This window comes from Pseudonaja textilis, chromosome Z (assembly GCF_049901715.1).
Source record: "Pseudonaja textilis isolate UNSWEBS1 chromosome Z, rPseTex1.2, whole genome shotgun sequence".
NCBI lineage: Eukaryota > Metazoa > Chordata > Lepidosauria > Squamata > Elapidae > Pseudonaja > Pseudonaja textilis.
The window spans coordinates 102,950,898-102,977,628 of NC_142008.1; the positions used below are offsets into that span (position 1 = coordinate 102,950,898).

At 39.3% G+C, this 26,731-nt stretch overlaps 1 protein-coding gene across 1 annotated transcript in view; it reads right to left on the minus strand.

Moving 5' to 3' along the window:
* Positions 1–26,731, minus strand: part of SHANK1 (SH3 and multiple ankyrin repeat domains 1) — a 97,817-nt gene that overhangs the window by 41,516 nt on the left and 29,570 nt on the right. Inside the window, 11 exon segments of the mRNA XM_087915801.1 lie at positions 431–506; positions 6,135–6,248; positions 8,963–9,129; positions 11,730–12,015; positions 13,849–13,915; positions 15,817–15,894; positions 19,624–19,740; positions 19,967–20,134; positions 20,863–21,014; positions 21,120–21,228; positions 22,363–22,434. Coding sequence (XP_087771927.1) covers positions 431–506; positions 6,135–6,248; positions 8,963–9,129; positions 11,730–12,015; positions 13,849–13,915; positions 15,817–15,894; positions 19,624–19,740; positions 19,967–20,134; positions 20,863–21,014; positions 21,120–21,228; positions 22,363–22,434 — 1,406 coding nt within the window.

Sequence of the window (26,731 nt, forward strand, 5' to 3'; positions counted from 1 at the left end):
GTTATTCCTGAATCCACTAGACCCTCCAGGATAAAAATCACATGGTAGCCTTAAAAATGCATTGGATAATAGCAACTGAAGTCCAACATATTTAAAAGACACCAGAGCAGGGAAAATACACTAGAAGGAGTAAAAAGTTCAATACAGAAGAACTAATGAGGTCTGGATATGTGTATAATGGTATCATAAGAAAATAGTGCATGCCAGCCTTCTTCAACCTGGCTCTCTTAAGAGATGTTGGAACTGCAATATCTAGAATTTGTCAGCCAGCATTCTGAAAGTTATAGTCCCAAAACATCAAGAGAGTGTCAAGGTGGGAAAGCTGTCACAATTAACATTTACCAAAACTTTTTATGTATTATCAACTGTATACCTACACATTTGAACTTTGCCTATCACCCCAGATAATCTTTGTGGATCATTCACTCACCTTGGGGCATCAAAGCTGTCATAGGAACCAACTGTGTAGTGTCTGAAGAGTCTTTTGGCTTTATCGCTGCGGCTCTCTGCAAAGCAAAGTGGAAAAGGGATGGGATTAGAGCAGAGAGGCATATAAAACCAAAGTAGCATTTTCTCTGGGTTCAGGACACTTTTCCTTCAGTAGCTGCTCAGTGGCAGCATAGATTTAGGGCAGCTAATGGTGGCAGAGTGAAAAAAGATGTCCATGGAAAAAAGTCATGTTAAAGAAAAGGAATAAAAGGAAATCAAATGCATACTTTCCAACTTTCCTGTAAACTGCTGCATTTTCTCTTAATAGTTATACAGTATTAGTTACCAGCACACATCTATATTTTGTAAGACATCATGGATGATTAGTATTAATGATAATGCATACTTGAATTTAAGCCAAAGATGGCTCATTAGAGCCAGTTCCTTTCTTGGGCTTTCTAAGCCCTCTCCCATTGCATTGCTAATTTTCGGTTTCCTGCTAAAATAGAAAACATAGGAAAACCATTATATAACTTCCAATAGACTTAATATAATTTAAATTATAGTTCAATTTAATCCCTCCACCCCTCAGATATTAGTTTATCCCCTTTATATCAAAACCCTGCATGTTATGATGCTTGCTACTCCTCAAACAACTGTGAACTTTGACCACAAAAATCGTGTCCATTCCTGTCAAACTTCTCACTAATAGTTATTATTAGCATTAGAAACTAATAATATTCTAAATATTCTAAGGGTTCGGGCCTAAAATATGGAAGAGCATATCCCTATGTCTCTTTTTATGCCAGCAGAAAACAAACTATCACCAAGATAAACTCCAAACGGAGGACAAAAAGGGACACTGATCTATTTTTACACATTTTGAAATAATGGCTATAAATTTAAAGAGAAATCTCCTTAAATTACTCAAGATATTGTGTTTAATTATATGCAGAAAATGAGTCTTCTAGTTTTTAGTTAGCCTTCCCTGGTCCCTTTTTAAAAATATTTTTTTTAAAAAACCCATCTTTATTTTATTTTTATAAATAACTCAAGGCAGTGATTCTTTTACCTTCTCCTATTTCCCCCACAACAACAACCCTGTAAGCTCAATTGGGCTTAGAGAATGATTGAGCCAAAGTTTTCATTTCTAACTTGGGATAAAAAACTCTTAACTGGCATAACCCTTGCCCCTATTGACCAAGGATTCTGGGAGTTGAAATCCAACACATCTGGAAGATAGATGGCAACAGAGATCTATAAAAAGTGATCATGCAGAACTTCTCCCCAATTCTTCTCTTGTTTTCAATTTCTTGATCCTTTAACTAGTTCTTTGAGAGAGCACATCCCAAAAAAGGGCAGGGATGGGAAGTCTGTAACTTTCTGGATATTTCTATATAACAATTTCCATCAGAATAGAGTCTGGCTGGTCTGCTGAAAATTATGATTCATGACAATTGAAGGGTCACAATTTCTCAACATGAGAGAGATGTTACTTTATATAAATCACTCTCCCCTGCTACTATTTGTAATGTTTCACATGCATCTCTCTGAAATTCTTCAACTATGAAACTGCATTCTTTCTATAGTGAACCTTAAGGCACAATCTGTGTATAAGCTGTCATTTCACACACTGCAGCTGGTGCAGCTCAAGTGTTAAGTGTAATCACATATTGGACAAATACTGTGTATTTAGAATAACACCTTTTTTGTGGTTTTAAGTATTATCACCAAATCCAGGCTGTGAAAATTCACTAATAAAAATATCATTGTCTGGATTTCAATGAACTCTCATGAATGGGGAACAACTACATAGCAAAACATTTTGTCTGGAAACTTATATGAGAAGATTTGAAAACAAAAGCCAAGAATTATTTCAGTAGTATAAAGTGTTATGCATTGGAAGCTCAAGTGGGTGTAAGTATTCTTATATTTGTTTGTAAAATGTTCATGTGTACATGACTGACAGAAACAATACTATGTTGTACTACAACAAGTAAGGCAGCATTCTTCAAGCAGAATGCATTACCGCAAAGGATGTCCAAATGGAACCAATTTTTGTTCCTGGCTTCTTGCTTTTCATCAAGCTGCTATTGTGGAAAAAAGGAATTGGTGTTGGTCCTGTTAGGAAACGTTCATGTCCTTTTCATTCTTTTTTTTTTTTTACAAAACCCAGCATTTTGAAAGGGAATCTATAGTGGAAAGATAAATAGATCTGAGCAAAACTATATTTTGCATATGTATATTTCACCATATTGTAATACTCCCACGTTTTTCAGATATCAATAAAATATGTAATATCATGAGTTCTGAAGGCTTTGGAGGGAATTAAATACACTGCTCAAAATAATAAAGGGAACACTTAAACAACACAATGTAACTCCAAGTCAATCACACTTCTGTGAAATCAAACTGTCCACTTAGGTAGCAACACTGATTGACAATCAATTTCACATGCTATTGTGCAAATGGAATAGACAACAGGTGGAAAGCATAGGCAGTTAGCAAGACATCCCGAATAAAGGAGTGGTTCTGCAGGTGGTAACCACAGACCACTTCTCAGTTCCTATGCTTTCTGGCTGATGGTTTGGTCACTTTGGAATGCTGGCGATGCTTTCACTCTAGTGGTAGCCTGAGACAGAGTCTACAACCCACACAAGTGGCTCAGGTAATGCAGCTCATCCAGGATGGCACATCAATGCAAGCTGTGGCAAGAAGGTTTGCTGTATCTGTCAGCGTAGTGTCCAGAGCATGGAGGTGCAACCAGGAGACAGGCCAGTACATCAGGAGATGTGACAGAGGCCGTAGGAGGGCAACAATCCAGCATCAGGACCGCCACCTCTGCCTTTGTGCAAGGAGGGATAGGAGGAACACTGCCAGAGCCCTGCAAAATGACTTCCAGCGGGCCACAAATGTACATGTGGCTGCTCAAATGGTCAGAAACAGACTCCATGAGGGTGGTATGAGGGCCCGACGTCCACAGGTGGGGGGTTGTGGTTACAGCCCAACACCATGTAGGACGTTTGGCATTTACCAGAGAACACAAAGATTGGCAAATTCGCCACTGGCGCCCTGTGCTCTTCACATATGAAAGCAGGTTCACACTGAGCACATGTGACAGATGGGACAGGGTCTGGAGATGCCATGGAGAATGTTCTGCTGCCTGCAACATCCTCCAGCATGACCGGTTTGGCAGTGGGTCAGTAATGGTGTGGGGTGGCATTTCTTTAGGGGACCGCACAGCCCTCCATGTGCTCGCCAGAGGTAGTCTGACTGCCATTAGGTACTGAGATGAGATCATCAGACCCCTTGTGAGACCATATGCTGGTGTGGTTGGCCCTGGGTTCCTCCTAATGCAAGACAATGCTAGACCCTATGTGGCTGGAGTGTGTCAGCAGTTCCTGCAAGATGAAGGCATTGATGCTATGGACTGGCCCACCTGTTCCCCAGACCTGAATCCAATTGAGCACATCTGGCACATCGTGCCTCGCTCCATCCACCAACGCCACATTGCACCCCACAGACTGTCCAGTTGGGGGATGCTTTAGTCCAGGTGTGGGAGGAGATCTCTCAGGAGACCATCCACCACCTCATGAGGAGCATGCCCAGGCGTTGTAGGGAGGTCATACAGGCATGTGGAGGCCACACACACTACTGAGCCTCATTTTGACTTGTTTTAAGGACATTACATCAAAGTTGGATCAGCCTGTAATGTTTTTTTCCACTTTAATTTTGAGTGTAACTCCAAATCCAGACCCCCATGGGTTGCTAAATTTGATTTCCATTGATAAGTTTTGTGTGATTTTGTTGTCAGCACATTCAACTATGTAATGAATAAAGTATTTCATAAGAATATTTCATTCATTCTGATATAGGATGTCTTATTTTTGTGTTCCCTTTATTTTTTTGAGCAGTGTACTAATGTAATATTTTTGATTGGGCATTTTTAATTGCAATTTAAAGTGTCCGGCGAAGGGGAGGAGAGAATGAATTAAAAATTTAACAAAAAAGAGGCCCCACTATGTGGCCTGGAGAATTCTGGGAGCTGAAGTTCACATCCTAAAGTTGCCATGGCTGAATTTAATGCCTTGCAATAAAGGCTGCTTTCCATTTCTCTTTCCCTCATTTCTTTCTCCTTCCACTCCATAAAAATAGGAATATTCTGGGACACTTTCCTCCCATAACGTCTCCATGAAGTGCAGCTCCATTTTGATTTGTTATATTTTCAGATGTATAAGCCCCTTTTATATCACAGCTGCCCATTTTCCGCTAGCACTGCTAATGAAGTAAGCTATGTCAGATGTTTTCAAACTTCTCTTGGAGATGGAACCTATTGAAAAAAATATTCAGAATCTCTGATTATGAGCCCATGAAAATAAACATAATTGAATAAATCTTTTTTTAAAAAAAATATTTGTGGTAACCTTCAAATCCTTATAGAACCCTGGAGTTCTGTAGAACACAGTTTGAAACTCCCAGGCTATGTAATACCCATCCACAAAATGCTGGGGGGGAGAATTGTAGAGTGACTATGAGTGCAAAAAAAAGGGAGGGGAGGGAAGGGGGAAGAAAAGGCTTCCTTATTTATGAGTGTTAATCATAACCTAAGCAATTTCTAGAATTTTTGCTATTCTACCTTCTCAAAATGATTTAAGTGTGTCTCCATGTCGTAGGTAAGAAACAGAGCGGTACTGGCAAAATGGTCTTTTGTACAAATAAAAAGTGAAAGTTCCAATAAGCTCTTATGTCCTTTTCTAAGTTACTCCATTCCATTATCATTCCCAACCAAGCATAACTTTTAAAAAAATCAAATAAAACCAATAGTCAGTGCTCACCAGACTTGCTTAATTCTTTCTTCTTAGATTTTTCTTTCTTAAAGACTTCTTATACATTTGGAAACAATGGGATTTCCCCTATCATATTGCTACCTTCCCTTGGTACAGGGGTGATGTATTGCTCTGACTACACAAAGATTTGCTCTTGAAAAAACTGAACTTGTTATTATGTCTAGTAAAAATGTCAAGGAAATTATCTTTGAAATGATATGAAACTATTTAGCATAATAATGTTTTCTGATTAGTAATGGGACAAAAATTTACTCCATTTCATGAAAAGGGACACATACTGGATGAAGTATTCAGAAACAGCAGAAAGTGAATTGCCATGGCTTTGTGTGTGCGTATATATGTGTGAAGATTTCAGAGTGTTGGTGATCACTTCTAAAGTACTATATAGCTTCCTGAGACCACTTACTCAAAGCAGAATCTGCCCATTCTAACACTGCCTGTACAGAAAGATAGTTGAGAATCCTCATTTCTTGCAGGGTGTATGGGATTCAGAGCTAGGCATTCCCTGTGGAAGATCCCTTCCTATAAAACATCCTCCCATCAGACATGAGAACTAAATCCTCAATGAGAAAGTTTTTTAAAGGTTTTTTCCCCCCAACAGGGAGTAAGGTGACAGTAATAAAGATACCTGAGTTTGGGATGAATATCTGTTGCCTGATGTTGTACAGCAGTATAACATTATGACCATAATTCTTTAATTGCTGATTACTTTTATTTCTGACATATTGATAAATTTTGATCATGTGGACGGTATTGCAACATATTTCTATCTTCTTAGTCTGACTTAAGGGTTAGGTGATTGAAGCGGCATAAAAGCACTTGTAACAAACAAATAAAGGCATCATCTGGAATACCTACCTTGCTTCCCTTCCTGGGACTTGTTGGGTACTTCCTCCACGCAGTCTGAGGGGAACCAGCCTACACGACCCTTTACCTGTCCCTCCCAGAAGCCGCCTTCCCCAACACTCAGCACTGCAAAGGAGATAGGCATTGTTAGGGGCATAAAGAAACTAGGGATTATATGAGGGTAAGCCAGCGGTTTTGTCATTTCCCTATAGCCAGTTTGGTAGAAAAGCTTAGCCCAAATCTACACCTAACAACTTCTATCATCCTTAGGTGATCCACAGTCTTTTGGCCTAGGTTTCCCTAGAAGATTATGTGCAGAATTAACCAACTGAATTTAATTTGCTGCTTTAAATTTTTTTTTAAGCATGGACTATTTTTGAAGCCTATACTAAAATCTTGCCTTGAGATTTCCCAGATTCCAGCACTCTTAGTTGAACAACAATTTGACCGTCTGTTGGATCCTACTTGCCTGTTGATATAAGGATACAGTCCCCCATCATACCTTAGAAAGCCAAACTTTTAGTGGGCCAAGGACCCATTAGCTCTGTTCGCCAAGGAAAAGAAATGACTGATGAACTCAGCGTGTATAGCTGAGGGGTGGGAAGAAGATAGCATTGCGGCTCTCAAACTCTGCCACCTGAGCCCCAGCGCATTGTAGCACAGAGTGCTTTCAATGAAATTGGTTCTTTTCCTATTTGCTTTTTTCAGATGCTGTCGACATCCCACATCTTCCTCTTGCATTTTTAATTTTGTTCTACAAAATAGCATAGGGGATTTACACTCATGGGAGGGAAGAAAGGTTAACTGCAATGGAAGCCTTCTGGTATTAAACTCACCCATATGTGCCCACGGCCATAGTTATGTTGTTCTAAATCTTAGTTTACATTTCCCTCAACTGGAAATAAATCAGACAACAAAGAACATCTAATGGCATGAAAGTCCCACCAACTATACCTGTTAAGATTCCTCCTTCTGTATATTAAATCTGCAGGAGGCCTTTGGTCTTCTGTATCTGATCACCACTCTATTCTACTCTACATGAAAACCTGAAATCAGGCCTCTTATCTTAGGATGTGCAGTATCCCGCCGCTCCAGTAATTTCATAGATTATCTGCATAACCATCAATTTAAGGAAGAGCCAAGAGCACGAAATAGCTCTTAGCTAAACAAGAGATCAATTTGGATATTTGTAAAGGCAATCTGGCAGCTTACTAAGCAGAGAGCAGGAAAAAGAAAGGGGCTGAGAAAGATAAATTTATTTGTTTCCTGTAATATCCATTCTGGGATTTGACCCTCACTGTTACTGTCATGTCAGCTTTTATATCTGAAGCAACGTAATCATTCACAGAAAAGAAATCTTCTGTTGCTGATTCAGAACAGTAGATTTCTGGCTTGTATTTTTTAATACGAACCTCAGATTTAGTGGACCTTACTGCAAGATCTTAAAATGAAAAAAATTCTGAGCACAGATATCCAACCTGAACACAAACAAATAAAAATTGGACATGGTGTTTTTGAGATTGGGGATAGGGCCATGCACGAGAAGTGTAACAAATACTATAAGCAATATACAAGTTTTTAAAAGAAAAGATATAAACTAAAGAGATGACTTGCTTTTCTCTACATACTTTAGGGGCAGTATTCAAAGAATCAGTAAATCAGAATTGGGGTCCATTATGCATTATTTAAGAATATCCTTCATTAAATATTACAGTCTCTGCAAGTGAAAAGGCTGCCTTTTAATTTTTACTTCCAAAGTTAAAGGATAAAAAGAACTATGAAATTATTTTACCAGCCAAAACCTCAACATTCAATCATCTTCATCTAAGTGATCAAGATTATGCAAAAACCCTCTGGCCTAAGACTCTAGAGATCTAGTTCCAATTAGGTTAGAAAGTTCTGGGTTAAGAGGACAAATAATATGAGTTTGGATAACACAACTTCTCATCCTCCATTAGAATAATGCAGATTATCCTTTTTTTCGATATCAAACACTTCCTCTTTTTACAAAATTCTAATCCTGCTACCGTACTATTCTCTAGACACAGATACACACAAAGGAAAAGGCCATGAACCACTCACATGTAGCTGGCTGATACACACCAAGACATTGTAGACACCAACAAGAAACCATGTACACAAACACAAGCCAAGCCTCACAAATAGCCTGGCTTTTAAGCTGAGCCAAACACAAGGTTCTCAAAGCATGAAGTAGGAGGCAGCCCCCCCACAATTTAGAGAGGTCTAAAGTCCTTCCTACCCTCAATCCCACCTCCATTTATCACTCTTTGTTTCCATATTCTGTTAAGGATTAAGTATGGTTTTCCTTACTTGGGTGGGATGAATTGTATGCATATTTATCAAAAAACATGTGGAGCAACTTCTGTTTTTTTAATTTCCTCACTTTTCTCACCATTAAGTCTTCACCTGACCTACTCCCTTAGCAGAACATTTCTAGATGGTGAAAATCAATAAGGCTTGAAGGATTCAAAAGAACTGAAAGGGATGGATTAAAGAGCCTTTCCTGCTGCCCTTCTCCTCACTTTAAAGAAAGTGAAGGAGATTTTGAGAGGTCAAGTCAAAGTGTCCTGGACACAGGAATCTTGCCCAGACATCTTCCATCAGGTGATTCTCAAGAATCAGGTCTCCTGATTTTTTAAAAAGGATCTTTCTTGGAGAGGACCAAGTTTCTTATTCCTTCAGTTCAAGGAGGCTCTCTACAACAGAGTTTGAGAACCTCTGTGCTAAGCCGAATGATTTTTCCCAAAGAAGCCGAACAATACTGTAGACTCATGAAGAATCCCTGGACAATCCAAGGGTGTGCACAAAGATCAACGTACCCTTGATCTTCTCGCCCTTGCTGATGGAGAGCTCACCCTCACCCTGTGCCTGGTAGGGTTTCACAGCCATGAATGTGCGGCCAGGCACAGCTGAATAAAGTTTCCGCTTCACACCTCGACTACTCAGTGTACTGCTTCCAGCAGATTCCTTCTGGTAGCCACTGGAACTGCCAGGAGATGAAGGGAAAAAGAAGCCAAGATAAAAGCAAGTACAATACAAAAAATTACTTTGGATTCCTCTTCACTTTTATAGGAGCAACTATCTTTTCTGGCTTATTCTATTCTTTTTCTAGTAGCTCTATCAGAAGTAAACTAAAGTTAAGTGAAAAAGATGCAATTTTCATCTTTCCCTTAGTCTGAAATAAGTGCATGCTGAGTACCAGAAGTGGGATTATAGTTCCATGACATCTACTGAGAGGTCAAAAAGGCAAGATGGTCGTCGCAGCAGCATAATGAACCCTTAATTCTTTGTATATGATGGTGATGATACTGATGATGATGATCTGCCCCACAGATGTTGTCCATTTTTCTCCTGATGAAGAATATCAATAGCAATAATACTTAGACTTATACTGCCCACAGTGCTTTACAGCATTCTGTGGGCAGTTTACAATGTCAACATATTTTCCCAACGATCTGGGTCCTCATTTTACTGACCTTGGAAGGATGAAAGGCTGAGTCAACCTTGAGCTTCATCAGGATCAAACTCCAGGCAGTGGGCAAAGTTTGCCTGCAATACTGTATTCTAATCTGTGTCACCAGGATTATTTCTACCACCTAAATTCCTTTAAATGTTACTACACCACAACTCCTAATAGACTTAGTCAACTTAGGTTGTAGTGAAAGAAATATAGTTCAGCAACATCTGGTGAGCTACATACATACAGGTAGCCCTCGACTGTAATGTAGCCTGGAATTTCTTTTGTCTTGTAATTTTTTTTATTTAAAAAATTAAAATATAAAACTCTAAAAGTTTAAAAAACCAAAAACCAAATATACAGCAAACAAGATATAGAAAATGCAAGAAAAGAAAAAGAAAATGCAAGAAATTAACTAAACTATATGCATATTATCCCCCCAGTTAAATACTGATTGATACATAATTGCAATATTACTTCCCCACCCTTTACAAAACAGGCCCAAAATATTTTTAAACTATTAAATCTATTTGCAAATTACTAACTTATCACCTATTGTATATACTGTACACTATATATAGTACTCTATTAATGACAAAACATTTAACAGGAAGAATAATAATGATAAAATAGACAAAGTTAAAAGTTTCAAAATCCTCTATTAACAAACTATTGTTTTAATTAGCTCATGTGAAATTTTCCATGGCATCTTATCATTCCAAAAGTTAACATTAATTTGTTTTGGATCAAATATCTATGTTTGTTTTTTAATTCCATCTCTTATCAGTTGTTGTCTGATTAAATTTAATAAGTTTATCTCCAAAATCAGTCTACCTTCCCAATAAACTCCAGATAAAATTTGTTCCCAATTAAGTGTTATGAATCCATTCCCCCATCTCCTTCGATCCTCCTGCATTATTAATATTACACTGTGGAAGTTTTAATTGTTGATGTGTGATAGTAAATCCCCAGGTACTCTTGACAAAGGCAACCGAAATAACCAAATAAATTAACAATACATATAAATTAATTTTAGCTCAAGATGCTCTCTCTGTATTAAAAAATTCAGAATCTTGGTTCCATGATAATTCTTTAATCTTTCTTTTGCCACACAACCTCTGAGAATAGTAATTTTTTTTTTATATTACAACTTTTCCAAAACAGCAAAGCTTTCTGATCACAGGTCATCTTAGAGAGTCTTTAGGTTCTGATATTTGTGGACCTAATTTTCTTCAGACCAAGTCTTTAAGTTATGTGCTGGGCCACCAGTCTAAAAACTAGATGGAAAAAGCCTAAAAAAAACAGCTGGACCCAGAACTAAAAATAATTCCCATTTCATTTAAATTCAATTAAGCAATTTTAACTTGAACATAGAGGTTCCCTTTATTTCTTCCATTTGCCACATCAGAATTAACACTTTAGGCCTCTTAGGGTATTTAGGTGGAACATTTTGATATTAGAATCCTTCCTTCCCTTCCCCCAAAGAACCCCAAGAGCTGGTATTATTACTGGGGAAAGACTTTAGGAAAAACACCAGGCCTTCTTGTTTTGTTAAGGAAGAAATGCAACAGCTTAACACATTTTGAAGTAAATAATTGCATAAAGTGGGGCCAGGCAAAAAGTTTAAAGAAAGAGAATATACTTTTAAAAGCTATCCTATTTAGAAGTTTGAGGATAGTATTTTGTATTGTTTTAGATTTTTTTTTGCGTGTTTGTGAACTTTTGAGGCAGTAAAGTCCCAGGAAATTTGGCTAGAATTTAGCTTTCTTTTTTATTATTTGGGTCCCTCATTCAACACAATAGGTATTGGAAGCTTATCGTCGGTATTTGAGAATAGGGGCAAGGAGGAGAAAACCAGGTCCATTCTAAATTTGAACATAAGCAGCGTGATTTTTGAGGAGTTTTTTTGTGAGAGGGGTGCAGCAAAAGATGAGGCCGAAAAACAATAGCTTGCGCTCCATGGATTTCCCACTTCTAATTACTCTCACTTATATGCATGCACCACTTAAGATCATAAGCCCATGGTGACTGCATGACCTAATTTTAAATCCTTTCCTTCTTCTACCAAACCCATCAGAACATATCTATTTATCCAAACCAGTTCTTCCAATGTGGGCCTCTAGTCTTACCTGGGTCGACCACGCTGTTTTTTGGCCTCATCTGTGTGGCGTCCCCGTGATGGTGAGCGGCTGCGAGCACCTCGGGGACTGCTGGAGCTGCGCAATGTCCCTGTGATGATCTTCTGGCCCTGGACTGCTACTGTGGCAGGTGGGATAGATGGCTGGGCATAAAGCATCCAGTCTGGGAGGTTCATGCTGGTATCACTGTTGGCTCGCAACAAAGTATGTGGCACCGTAAGGTTCTGAGGGCCATCCCGGCGCCGGCTGGCATATTGGGGAGTCTCCTGAAAAGGGACTAGAAAGAATTGTAATGTTAGTAAAAAGCTAAAAAGGAAAAACGGGGAGAGCGGATGATGGAGGATGATGATTCTGTACTTTAAAAATGCAGAAAATCCTCCTTTGAATCTGAGGAGTCAAAGCAGGGGCTTGAAAAGATTTCTGTTTTCATAGCTCAGGCTAAACTGTCTACCCTGACCCTTGCCTCACCTGCTAATGAAGATATATGATACCCATTTGTTTAATATGGATCCTTAGATCCTTCTGGTTCTTGATTTTTCTGAGAGAAGAGAGAAGGGGGCATTAGAGAAGAGTGTGCAGTGGTTAGAGTGCAGTACTGCAGGCTACTTCTGCTGACTGCCCCCTGCCTGCAGTTTGGCAGTTCGAACCTCACCAGGCTCGAGGTTGACTCAGTCTTCCATCCTTCCCTGGTCGGTAAAATGAGGACCCATATTGTTGGGGCAATATGCTGACTCTGTAAACCGCTTAGAGAGAGGTTTAAAGCACTGTGAAGTGGTATATAAATCTATTGCTGTGAAAGTGGGGAACTTAAGGAATGTGAAACGAGGACAACCCAAGGGGAAAGAGGCTGAACAAATCTTTGCCAAAATGCCCCTCTTTTCCCCTAGCAAGTCTCTACTATAATTTAATTGCAAGGTTATAACTATGAGTGGTGTACTGGCTGCATAGTTTTTCCAGCTGCGGGAGGAGGACACAAAGCTGGTTATATTTCAGCAGGAGGAGATGACTGTTGGTTATGGATCTGGTAGATGGCATGTAGGCCTAAACAGGAATCCTCTTAAAGGGGTGCAAAGTAGAGAAGCATTAATGCTAATTGGCTCTGGTGTTGCATGTTGACAGTTCGGGTCACCAGGGTGCTGAATTTTGGTTCTACAAGAAGCTAGGAAAAAAAAACCCTGGAAGACAGTTTGGTGAGGGCAAGGTAATTATTTGCTTGAGGGAAAAATGTCAGGAACAACAATGCAGCAACTAGGAAGAAAGAGCTTTGCACTGAAACAATGGTCCTTCTGAAATGAAAAGCAGACTCTCTGTCACAGAGTCCAAAAGACGTCAAATTCCTGTCAGCAAGAAGAGCTAAGTCACATACTAAAATTCCAGCAATACAAAACCTCAAAAACAAGTGAAATTCCTAGCAACAGCCATCACACTTCTTATTATTTTTGTCTCCCTAGAGATAAGGCAGCAAAAGAGAGGAATGGTATAATCCATATTCTATTGTACTCATAAGGGCTTTTTAATTGTGTTTATTTATTGTGTTTCTATGATTTCTAGCCTACTTTACTAACAAAAATAATCCAAACATTGCCATATGCATTTAGAATGAGACAATAATTTTTATAGGAAAGAAAGCAAAAAGCAAGGTAAATATCATTGGTACAAAAAGGCTTTAAGCTACTTTTAAACTATTTCATTTCCCAGGGTGACTTTCCCCATATCTCTCCACAAAGAACTTGTTAGTTTTGTCTAAGTTCTGAAATGTTTGCCAGTAATCCTTAGCTTCTCTGGAAAACTATATGTTAAGGGTTTTTATTTGTATATGTAAGTTTGGAGATGTGGTGGATCAATAGCTGTGATATGTACAAAAGTAGGCAATCCTTGTTTAGCAACCAACAATTGGAACCAGCAACTCAGTTGTTAAGTGAAGCAGTTGCTAAGTGAAACCGCAACAGCATTTATCATCTCACTACAACCTTCACAGACTGAAAGTGAGGATTGACTATAAAACTACTTTTTCATCACCCTCCTAAGTAGCTAAATAAATCACTAAACAAGACTACCTGTACTTTTGTAGACAGTTCACATCAGCCTCCTTTCCTCAAATCAAACTTACCTACATCTGAATCTCGATGGCTTTTGATCAGCTCCCCCAACTCAAAATTTCCTGCAATGACTGCAACCTAAGATAGAAAGAAAATGTACCCATGTAAACATAATCTTTCTTGCTGTACCTCTTTTTATATATATTGGTAATTAGAACTTGAAGTGCCAAGATGCCTACCAACTCCCCACCCAAGAGATGCCACCAAGCTTCCCAAAACAGTACAATTTTAAAACCCCTGAAATCTTGTTAGATTTCAATATTCTTGCCCAGGTATGAAAAGTGGCCTGAAAATGCTGCTGTCTTATCTCTACATACAGATAATCCTTGATTTGTAACCACAATTGGGACCAGAATGTGCTTATAAAGTCACATGACCATATTGCTTAGCGACAGCAATCCCACCATTCCCTGTTGCTGTCATTAAGCAAATTCCACTGCCCATTAGACAAGGACCCTCCCCAATCTAAGCCATTCTGGGCTTGGTTCTGCCCAATCCGCGATTTGGTAAGATAATCTTCCTATCTTCCCCTCTGCTCTTTTGGCCACCTTACACTCTACCTTACGGCTTCTTGGTGTATTGTGACTCTAGGATTATAAGAAACCTGAGCACGATGCAAAGCCACAACTGCCTCTGGAAGCCTCAGCCACCCATGCAGTGAAATGCAAAGCCACCGTGCCCTGAGAAGCTCCATCAGCCCTGTGCAAATCTACAGTAACTTGGGAAGCTCCAACAGCAGCGGCCTGGGAAGCCAGAAGCATGGTGCAAAACCAAAGCAATCCAGAAAACTCCAGCAATGTGGTGCAAAGCCATAGCTATGTCAGCAAGATCCAGCCACCCCAGCCCAGAGACTCTTGTTGCTCTGCATTTTGAGTTGCCAGCTAACCTTCTATCTTCTTATTCCCACTGCAGATGAGGTGTGCCTGTTTTGATTCTACAACTGGCAGCTGCTGGCCACATGTGGCCATATTTTCCAAGTCTCACAAGGAACTGCCTTGTGAAGGGCCAGGCTGAGTATACTTGGTCAGCAGTGGGACCAAGAAGATGGCGAAGGGCAGCAGGGTATCTAGAGTGCAGGAGCCCAAATGGGCATAGATGGGGTAGAGATAAGTGGATAGCGAGATTTGAAGCATCACTGTGACCATAAGCGTGAGCAGACTATCAAGCATCTGAATTTTGATCATGTGACTTAGGGGAGGTGCTGCAATAGCAGTAACTTAAGGGATAGTTGTAAATCCCTCTGTTCAATGCTGCAGTAGCTTTCAATGGTTCCTGAAGGAATGTAACTCAAGGACTACCTGTATGAGAAATAGGTACTGAAAAATCCCTAAGAAACAGGGTATTTCTCAAGAATGATCTTTAATTCAAGCTGGGGAAGATGACCATTCTGCTTCAACACATCTGACTAATACCAGATTGGCAAAGGCTGGCAAAAGCAACATCCATGCTTACAAGGAAAGACTATATGCAGAATCTACCTTCTGATGTCTTCAATATCTTATTTTATTCCAATATCATCTGAGTCCGATGTTGAGCCAATGCTAGGGGGACATGAGTCGTTCTCAGTTTTGGAGATTTGAGACAAGGAGAGGAAAGGGCTCTATTCCCTCCTCCCAATTATCTCCTATGTCATACAGGTGATGATACCCTGGGACTGCAGTACCAATGACAACTTGGGGACTTTAGTGTCAAAATCAAGAATTTACAGAAACCGGCAAGATATATGTACCAATTTCCTTGAGAAAAAAATATGAACAAAAATTGTACTATGATGTCTGCAAATTGAGACACAGGAGTCATGACACAATTACTCCTTTTCCTAAAATATCAAATTAAATCTACAAACACCCACATTTAGAGGCTCTAATGCAGAAGCACTAGAAAAGAGGGAAGGTCAGGGGCTCTGCCCTACGATGCCTGGGATCAAACTGCCAACATGCTCTGCTCTTATTCTCTCTTGGACTCAGCTCACTGCACACCTGGAAGGCAGTTTGACCATGGTTGTTCTTGATCTCTTTGTTAGCTCCTCGGTATAACAGGATTCGGGCACAGCTTTCCTGGGAAATAGAGAGGGGAGAAGAGAGAGAGGAAGAGAGCCCAAGGAGAAATACATAAGAGACAGCTTCCACGTTCAGCAATTTCAGTGGACACAGGGGAGAATATTAGGAATTTTTAAAGATGGGGCTGACTTTGGTTCGTTTTACATTTCAGTGGAGATTAACTTTGCACTTCTTAAATGTATATTATATGTATATTGTGCTAATTATATGTTTATAATGTTTTTAGGAGCTTCTGTGGTGCAGTGGTTAGAGTGCAGTATTGTAAGCTACTTCTGCAGCCAGCTGCCTACAATTTGGCAGTTCAAATTCCAGCAGGCTCAAGGTTGATTCAGCCTTCCATCTTTCTGAGGTGAGTAAAATGAGGACCCAAATTGTTGGGGGCAATATGCTGATTCTGTAAACCGCTTAGAGAGGGCTGCAAAGCACTATAAAGCAGCATATAAGTCTAAGTGCTATTGCTATTAAATAATTACATTACATTAATTATATCATATTACATTAATTATATTATATTTCTCAGAATACTACATTTTGAAGTTTGAACTTTTGGGCCTACATTTGGTATTCTGAGAGAAATAAATGGCTGCCATGGAGAGAAGTCACCCATCACAAAATGGTTGCCATGGGGAGTGGTGCATAGCCCATCATAATAGATTCATTTTACAGAAAATAACACTTAGGAAGCTAAAGACAATGGAAGGCACTGATTTCTGGTCAGACCCTATATTTTACTTCCTAAAAATGTCTCTTAGTCCATGTGGGTATAAAGACATTCAGGAAATAAACTCAGCAGGGAGGTGGATTCTAATACTTCACTATGAATTACTCCTCATTAACTGAAATTAAAATTTAAAATGAGGCCAGCAAAATGAGCAGCTGAGCATAAGCAAAGTAGATTGAGCATTTTGTCCCTTTTGACTATGGTAAACCCAAAGATCAAATTATTCTTTCTTCTCTCTCTCTTCACTATTACATACCTACAATTCTGCAATATATGAGAATCTCTCATTATATAGATTGGGCAGAGTGGGACTTGAGCATTTGGCAGAAGATTATCTTTCATCAAGGGATGCAAGATTTTGAAAAACTCTGGGGACCACCTATGTGTGAGCTGGACAGCTATACAAAATTGTTAAATAAATAAATAAATATGCAATTTAAACAAGCAAAATGGTGGCTTGCTACATATAAAATAGGCATGGTTTCATCTTATAGTTGTGGCTCCCATGTTAACTTATTTGTCTATCCTTGTGAACAACTCTCTCTTGGATTACAATTCTGGGCATATCAGTATTTTTCAAAGCTAAAATCTGGAAAGGAAAGTTGCATTTGGGTGAAATGCAGTACTAATATTAATATTACTGGAATGCTTCCAAATTGGCCTGGTTGCCTTCAAGTAGCTTTCAGTATCCTCACCCTCACAAAATATAATGGAATATGGGAAATGGAGGATGGGGGAGGACAGAATCCTTTTTTTTATGTTCCTCTAAACCAGGGGAGCTAAACTCACGTCATCACGGTATTGTCACATGACATATCATGACTTCTCCCCCGCTTTGCTAAACTAGGCATGGGCATGGCCAGTGTGTGATACATCCAAGCTGCGGGCCATGAGTTTGACACCTCTACTCTAAACAGTGCTTCTCAGCTCAGCAGCTTTAACATTGGTGGATTTCAATTCCCAGTATCCCCCAGAAGGTATGCTGGCTGAGTGATTCTGGCAGTTGAAGTCCACAAATATTAAAGTTGGCAAATTGAGAAACAATGCCCTAAAACGTAATTTTAAATGGTTGTTTCATGTTTAGTTAAAGGAAATTTCTCATGTTAACAAATTCCAGAGTAAACCATTAATTCTACGGGAATAGATTCCTGGCTTTAATGGCATGATTTTTTAATATTCAAAAGATGTTTTGCAAATTTGGAGGTATACACTTTTAAAGTGTATAAGGTAGTGGTTAAGGTACTGGACTAGAAACTGAAGACCATGAGTTCTATCCTGCCTTAGACACAAAGTCAGCTGGATGACCTTAGACCAGTCAGTTCCTCTCTACCTAGGAAAGAGGCAATGGCCATTTTCTTGCCTAGAAATCTATAGGGACATGTCCAAACAATCTTTGAGAATTGGACACAACTAAACGGAAGAAAAAAATTAAAATAAATAAATGAATCTTTCTTTTCCATTTAATGGCAGAAAATCCCAAGAAAAGCAAATTTAGATTTTGAACCTACACCCAGATAAATCTTATCATTTAGATGATGAATGGAAGATGATGGAGATTAGAAAAGGAATTCACAAGGTTTCTTCCCTCTGTCTGATAAACTAATTAATGAAAAATATTTCTGAAACATTGGAGGAAAGAAGATGGTATGCTGTGAACTGCACTGCTAATGACATTAAATATCTACCATGAAAGTTACTGTATTGTTATTTTTATAACTAGGTGCTATGTGAAATGCTGCCATGATACAGATGAGGATATCTTAATTATAAGAGGACATACATTATAACCACTCTTTGTAAATTATCCCTAGAATGAAAGGGTGGCTTAATTCTATACTGTCTGACATATAAAGGAATACTGAATGAAAAACCTCCAGATAAGCAGATTTATTTGGGGAAAAAGGAAGCAAATGAGAGGAGGGAGGAGGAGGAGACACAGATGTTCAAATAACAGTAATAAAGTCAATCTAATTTAGTTGGTTTCATTTTATCTACTTGAATAGATTATTGCACTTCACAATATATCAAGTTATTTACAGAAAAGATGGGCTAAGGAAATGCAAAGTTTCTTGCAAAATACTTCTGGTCATCTGATTGTATAATTCCAAAGACAATAGACTAAGTGAACCCCACACATTTATGGGGCTTTGAGGACTATGACACCTAGCCTTCTACATGAGATAGAGGGTAAGCTGGATCTATAGTAAAATAAGCTATCTATCTGGTGCAGATGGTCCAGATAGCCTTTCAAATTTTACACAGAAAAATGGTTTCAACTTCACAACAGTTTTCGTCTTCTGCGAGACAAAAAATGTCTCAGGCATTTGAACAACTATTTGAAATGTTATAGGCCAGGGTTACCTGCTTAAGCAGAGGGTTGGATTACAAGGCATCCAAGGTTCCTTCCAACTCTGTTATTCTGTTTATTTGGAGTGGGATATAGGAAATTGTTCTAGCAGGTAGAATATATGTGATTATTCCTCATTGTGCAACTTACTGTTATTTGCCATTCACAGTCAGATTTTTGCAAATTGGTGACAAAACATATATATTTTAAACCAATTAAAATATTAAATCTGTTAATTAGTTTAGATATACGGGGGAATTAAATTGGGAAAGTGAAGTGCAAATATACACCTAGAATAATGATCAATGCGGGTATCAGCTCAGTAGAAAAACTGGGAAATCAATTCTATGTGAAGGCTAGAAGTATTTGTATCAAGAATAGAATCTTGCAAGTTTACTTCTAGTTTTCCTTCCCTATTTCTTATACCCACTGAAGACATTGAGATTGGAGATACTGACATTAGGGAGATCTGCTTGCCAATATTATCTCCAGAACATTGCTTCAGCCCCTTTTGCCTGGATAATGGTTCCAACATATCACTGTCAAGATCATCATCCTTACTCTCTACAACAGGAGTCCTCAGCAGGAGTCCAGACTTCCAGATGCTTTAAATTAATGTATTGATTAACGCTGGAGTGTAAAAATTAATCATTCTTACCTTGTTGTAGAGTGCACAGATGTGCAATGCTGTATTCCCGGATGCGTTCTGTGCACCTGGCTCAGCACCGTAAAAGAGCAGGTGTTCCAAATGCTGGGAGTTTCCATGTTGGCAGGCCTGGAACGTGGAGAAGCAGAGGTCAGGAATGTAAGGAGGGACTAGATGGTCAGATAGACAGGTACAAGTCACAGCCATCCCCTTCAATCTTTAGATTTCAAGCTAGCCCTAGCAGGAAACACATACAGGGCATAAAATGGGTTGCTAGCTCTCTTGCCTGCACAATTGAGTTACCACACATGGAAATTTGGGGTGGCTGGATTTTGACTGGTATGAAAGACCTCACCTGGTGTATTTCTTGCCAGCCATTCTCATCAGTGGTGCCAATGTAGGCTCGATTGTACAGCAGAAGTTCACAGCAGTGGGGGTCACCTCCAACCATAGCTGTATGGTAGAGTGGGGTCAGCCCACGGCGGTCCTTATAATTGGGGGAACCACCCAAGTCCAAGAGTGCCTGTGTAAGCCAAAGAGAAAAATATACCTAAGCAATGGCAGCATCAGTCCAATGTTAACTTCTCAAGTGAAGTCAAACTTGCTCTGTGGCAATTCTGGGGACATCAAGTAGCATTAGTGGTAACACATTGACCAGACCATGTTTTTCTTACTTTTATTTTTAAGTCAGTGTTATTTCAAGTCACAGTGCCTCCAGAAATTGTGGGTGCTTCAACATTAAGAAAAGACTGAACAATAGTTTGTTTGAAAAGGTATAAGATTTCCTGTTTCAGCAGAGGGGTAAACTAGAAGACTTGTAACACCCCTTCCAACTCTTGTTATTCTATTTACTCTTTCTCTTTTGTCAAAGGATACGTTCATGAAATCAAAAGTTTGCTTCCAAGGGTGTCTCAGCCATAGGCTTCTCTGCCATTTCTCCAAAACTGCAATAAATAGCTCCCTCTTCTCCAAGTATATTAAACCCAGGGCCTCTTACATTTATAATTGCATTATTAGTCTATAGCATGACAATTTGGGTCTTTATGTGCTTCTTTCGCCCTTGCCGTATATAGATAACAGATCTCTCTCTCTCTTTCCCTCTCTCCCTCCCTCCCTCTATCTGTCTAATAAAATGTGCATTATTAGTCGACTATGCTAATAGGCAGAAAATTAAAAAGGCTGTTTTGGATCTCTATGTGCTCCTTTCACCCTTGCCCTAATCTTCAAGCACAAGTTAGCATTTGACTTTACCATGAGGGCCGAATAGTGGTGAGAACAGACAGCTCTGTGAAGTGCTGTGGCTCCATCTCTTGCCCTGAAATCTATGTGGGCACCTCCAAGGCACAATAGCCGGATCACATCAATGGTCCCATCTAATTGGGCAGCCAAGGTCAAAGGTGTTTCTGCAGAGAAAACCTTGCATTATTACTGTGGAGAAGGGTGTTGTGTAGTTGGCATTCAAAGTCATTCTTCCCCCGCTGTCTTTGTGTCTTGCAGATGGCACTTACCACCGGTATCAGAATCATGATAGTTTGGATCGAGCCCTTTGTCCAAGAGCCGTGCCACTTTTTCAGCTGCTCCATGTTGCACATATTCCAGAAACTTCTTCAAACCCGTCTGGGGAAAGATTTGTCAGGGATAACCAATGAGGATTGGGAAAGAAATGGGATGGAAAAATGCATTCTAGGTTTAAAAGAGGAACAAAGCTGAGCTAGACCAAAAGCTGAAGCCATTCATAACTTCTTGAGACTGGATGAATTTGATGAACAACCGGTCCCCAACAATCCTCTCATCCATGCTAGAGCAAACAACTACAAGCTTTTACTGCTTACACTAATTATGTATTTGTTTGCCTCCAAAATTTACTGAAAAGCTTACTAAAACTTGCCTTAAAATTACTAAAGGTTGAGGGGTCCTTGGTGTTCTCTGAGCTTTCTTGTTTTCTTGCAGATGTTTCATTAACCTATATCATCATCAGTGCTATTTGCTGTCACTTTATATTCTGGTGTCTTGACTGTGTGGATGTGGTGGACTTAAGAGATTCTTTGATTGGTCTGTTTACCAATGGCTCTTTGGCAGTTTCTTGATTGGGGTATTGTTTACTTGATTGTTGGTTTTGGAGAAGTGGAGAGGTGCTGGAGTCTTTTTGTTCTCTTTTGGGCTGGTTGATTATCTCTTTTGCATAATCTATAGATGTTATTAATGTCTATATATGTCTATTGATCCCCTGGCATTTTGGGGCTTGGTCTGGTCTAGGATTGTCACATTTTCCCAAATGAAACTATGGTTAAATTTAAAGGTTTAACTCCTTTATTTTGGAATTCATTAAAAAAAATAGAACATTTCAGAGCCAAAAACAGGCAATCTGCTGCAAAATTCTGACAATATTTTGGGGATGTTTGAAGACAGTGCAGAGAGCTATAGGTTGTCTGCCCCTTACTAAACAGAAACTTCTGCTAGTTGGTATTTGTCATTGTATTAAGTCCTATTAATTCAGGCATGAGGTGACCAAACAATCAGCCTGATTTTTTATTCTTATTAGTCTGTTAGGAGGCTAGTTCCTCTTAAAAGGTAAAGATTAAATAAAAGGTAATTATTTGCATAATATACATCTAAAAGCACAGGCCAACTTAGCATAGTGGATGATAATTCAAAACACTGGGATTTTTAAAGCTAATTTAGATTCTTTCCAGAGACTGAATTTTATATTCTTTCCATAGAACTTTAGAAAACTTTTCTCTCTTTTCTCACCTTTGTGTGGAGTTTTGCTAGCTGCTTCTCATCAAGGTTGGTTTGCTTGTATACTCGTGTCTTGTAGCGGAACTGCAAAGAAGGTGACAATGGGGAGAGAGAATGGGGAGGTAGGGCATTGACTGCAGCTATACATTGAATGAATACATTTGCAGCCTCAGGTAAAACGTGAACCTAAATACGTAAATAAATGTAAATAAAGTGATGGTTTCTTTCTCCTACACGGATGCTACTCATTCATGGCTTGTTTGAAGGCTAGTATCTAATTCAACTGAACGGCACAATTCTGCAAATTTAGAACAAATGATGGATTCCTTCTCTGACACCTTTCGGCATCAGTTTTTCACAAGATAGCAGATGTAAAGACCTTGATGGATTGCTTACAGATGTGTAATCACAGTTATTGCCTAAACATTTCCAGAATCCCTGTAAGCATCTGTTTGACTTGGGCAGTTGCCACTTTTCTTCCCTGCCCTGATGCTCTCCCTCCATACATTAATTTTCTTGGAGTGAAACTCTTAATGGGCATCAAACAATCAGGTCCAATTTTTAATTTTCAATGATGAGCAATAACTAGTACTGCCCTGAGGCAGGAAATCAAAAGCACAGTTGGATCCAGCAGGTTTGGGCTATTGGCTACAGAGATCCCTCCAGTTCTGACAACATGAAACGGTACAGAGACACTTCATTCATACCATCACCTAAATCTAAAGCCACTCCTGGTTCTTTTAGTTCAGTGCACAATTTGTAGGCTGCATATGACCTCCAGTACATTTTTTGCAGCCTTCTAAGATACCTCCACCACCTCAATCCCAAAACAAAAATTTGGCCTACTTTTGGGAATGGCAGGAGCGAGGGGCGGGGCGAGATATTGAATTATTTTTTTAATTAGTGCCTTAAGCTTTTTCAATCCATTCCGTTTCTTTAACCATCACTGATATGCTCCTGTCCTGTCCAATAAAATTATTTTTCAGGTATGGGATTTACGCACCAGAAAAAGGCATCTGCAGAGAAGGTCAAGAGTCGGCAAATGACAAAAGGAACATTGTACTAATCTGAGGCAAGTTACACTGCACACCTGTGACTTAGCTAAAACTTAGACTAAATTAATGACTGCATACTCCTGCTAAATCAATGCTACAGGATGTAATGTGTGAGAAATACTGAATTCAGAACACTGCATGGGCTTTTAGCATTTATGCACACATTTCCGTGAGTGCCTATGGATAGAAAAAAGAATGTCCAGTTCCACCTCCTCCAAGCATTACAGCTTTAATTTCCATAAATCCGAAAGAAATGCATCATCTTTGAATATTCATATGATTCAGTACCTCCCACTCTTCAAGAAATGACTCAAGACAAATCTATATTTCCAGACCTTAGCTAATGTATCATTTCTCTCTGTTGTCTTACCTTGTCCTTCCCACTCTCCTGCACTCATGCATCTGATTAATCATACTGCAAGTTTACAGGCAAGGCTTCCTTACTGTTAATCTGATTATAACCAGCCCTTCTATCTCATTGAAAGTTTTAATAGGACTTAAGCATGACTAACTTCTAGATCCAAACTGTTATAGGTTGTATTTGACTGTAGCTTAATAGAAGGCAGTTACAGTTCTGGAAAGAAGTACATCCAACTTTCATCATTCCCCTATATTCCATAATTTTTCAAAACCCTTCCACACTGTCAGTTTCTTTGTGGACTCAAGGTTTGTTAGGAAAATGGATACATAATCTTGGATTTCCAGCAAAAGTTAGATATATTTGATGCATTCTTCTTTAATCTTGAGAAAACTCTATTCCTATTATGGATGTAAAGGAAATAGACAAATACTTAACAGCATTGTGTTTTAGTTACTGTAATTTATAAAAAAACAGTGGCTGATATTTGGTTGTGAAGCAACTGGGAGACAAGAGAAAATTTGCACATAGTTGAGGTAGTCCTCAACTTACAGCAGTTCATTTTGTGACTATTTGAAGACACAACAACACTGGAAAAAGTGACTTGTGACAGTTTTTCACACATATGACTATTGCAGCATCCCTACAGTCATGTGATCAAAATTTGGCTGTTTGGCAGTTGACTCATATTTATTATGGTTGCAGTGTCCCAGGGCCACGTCATCCCCTTCTGCAACTTTCTGCCAAGCCAAGTCAATGGGGAAGCCAGATTCACCTACCGGTATCAACCATGTTACTAACTTAACAACTGTAGTGATTCACCTAACAATTGTATCAAGGAAGGTTATAAAATGGGCCAAAATTCACTTAACTGCCTTGCTTAATAACAAAACATTTGGGCTCAGTTGTGGTTGTAAACCAAGGACTACCTATACAGAGCCTCATGAAGGCTTAGCAAACATATTAAAATATAAAATCAGTATGAAGTCTTTCCTTTCCTGAAATGCTATTTAGTGATTACCATGGTGGAACAAGAAGGAAATCATCCTCATCCTGAGAATCCATGCCTCAGTAAGTCAAGCCAGATGGTTATATACCATGTTTCCCTAAAAAATAAGACCTGGTCTTATATTTCTTTTGCCATCAAAAAAGGCACCAGGACATATTTTCTTACCTGTGTGTGTGTGTGTGTGTGTGTGTGTGTGTGTGTGTGTTCCACTGACTCACCTTGCAGTGGCGGCACTGACAGCCCCGCCCAGCAGGAGCCCATTTCTGTCCCACTTCTTCTGCAGCCTGCTTGTGATCCGGAGCTCCGTTACTGGCTTCAGAGGCCTTTTCTGAAGGCCTCTGATGGCGAAATGAGGCCGCGGACGGCCACAACATCAATCCTGAGCCCGTTTCTCAGCTGCAGAAACCTTTCCTGAAGGCCTCTGACAACAAAACGGAAGCCGGGGGTGATGCACGCAAGCGGCCACAGAAGTGGACCAGGCAGGCAAGGCAGGTATCAGGGTGTGCGAGACCTGGTAAGTAGGGCAGCTCCACCTCCCCATTTTCACCCTAGCCTTTTTTTTACTCATGTACCTCACCCCCACCCCCTGAGCCCTGGAGTGGGTGGGGTCTTAATTAGGGCTTTTTTGGGGGGGGAGTAGGGCTTACATTGGATGCACATGTTAAAAATCAAGTTAGGACTTTCTTTTGGGGTAGGTTGTAATTTTGGAGAAACATGTTAGATATAGATAGTTCTTGTTTAGTAAGTACAGTTGGAACTAGCAACTCAGTCATTAAGTGAAGTGATTCCTAAATGAAATATCACTCTTTTACAATCTTGTTTCAGCTTTCCTTTGTAACAGACTTGTGAAGGTTGTAAATGTGAGGATTTTTTCATCACCATCGTACCTGGAAATGGTTGTTAAACAAGGCATTCACTAAATGAAGTCTCCTTGCACTTACATCTATAGGGAAAGAATGGATAACCTAGAGCCAAAGTGCAAATTTGTGGCTTCTGCAAATCATATCAAATTTCAGTAATTACTTTTCTCATCAAGTTTCAGTAAAAATGGAAAAAGTGGAGTACAGTCCTTTATTTAGAATTTATAGATCAACTCTTCCCAAATATCCCTTCTCCCCAAAACACACACACACACACACACACACGCCCCAGGAAATACAAGTCCTTTCCATTTTGATGATAGCAATCTATTGTTGCCTCAACTATTAATCACAATTTATTTTATTGACATAATGGCCATGGCTACTAAAAAAAAATTCCCCCAGGCTTGAAAGTTCTCAGTCTGTGGTTCTGGCCAGTTTATCACTCTCCCCAAGACTTGAAAGCATTGGTGAGTAAGGAAACCTCTGATGAAGAGAAAGAAATGAGTAAGACCTCCAGGATAGGCCCTCCATGAAAGAAAAATATGAGTTAGATGGCTGGAAGAGGTTGCTGCCATGCTCCATTTAAAAGTATAATATAATAATTCCCTTACATAAAAGTAAGCTGAACCAACTACCCATTATCTTGGAGATGCATAGACAACTGGAGCACTGGGACACAGAGACTTGTCCTACATAGCCACATTGGTTCAGTTCACTACAAACGAAATACTTGGTTCTTTAAAATCAACTTGGCTGGCCAGCACAGTACTTTTATATTATGCGCAATTATTGACTAGCTGTTATCAACCAGCAAGGTGAAAAAGAGGAAATGGTAGCTTCGCTCCTAATAGTAGTAGGAATAATAGGAAACAAAGGTGATTCAAGTGACAGAAGCCTTGAGAGGAAGGAAACCAGAGCCAAAAATATCATTTTGCCTAGGAACCATTTAGATTAGAAATGTTTCTCAAGTTAGTGATGATGTAAGCAGCCTTTCCTTGTCTGGGGTTTTGCAGATAGTGGATAGATTTACTACTATCCACGTACATACTGCTATTTGTTTTTAAATAAACTACCAGTGTTCTCCCATAATACTCAT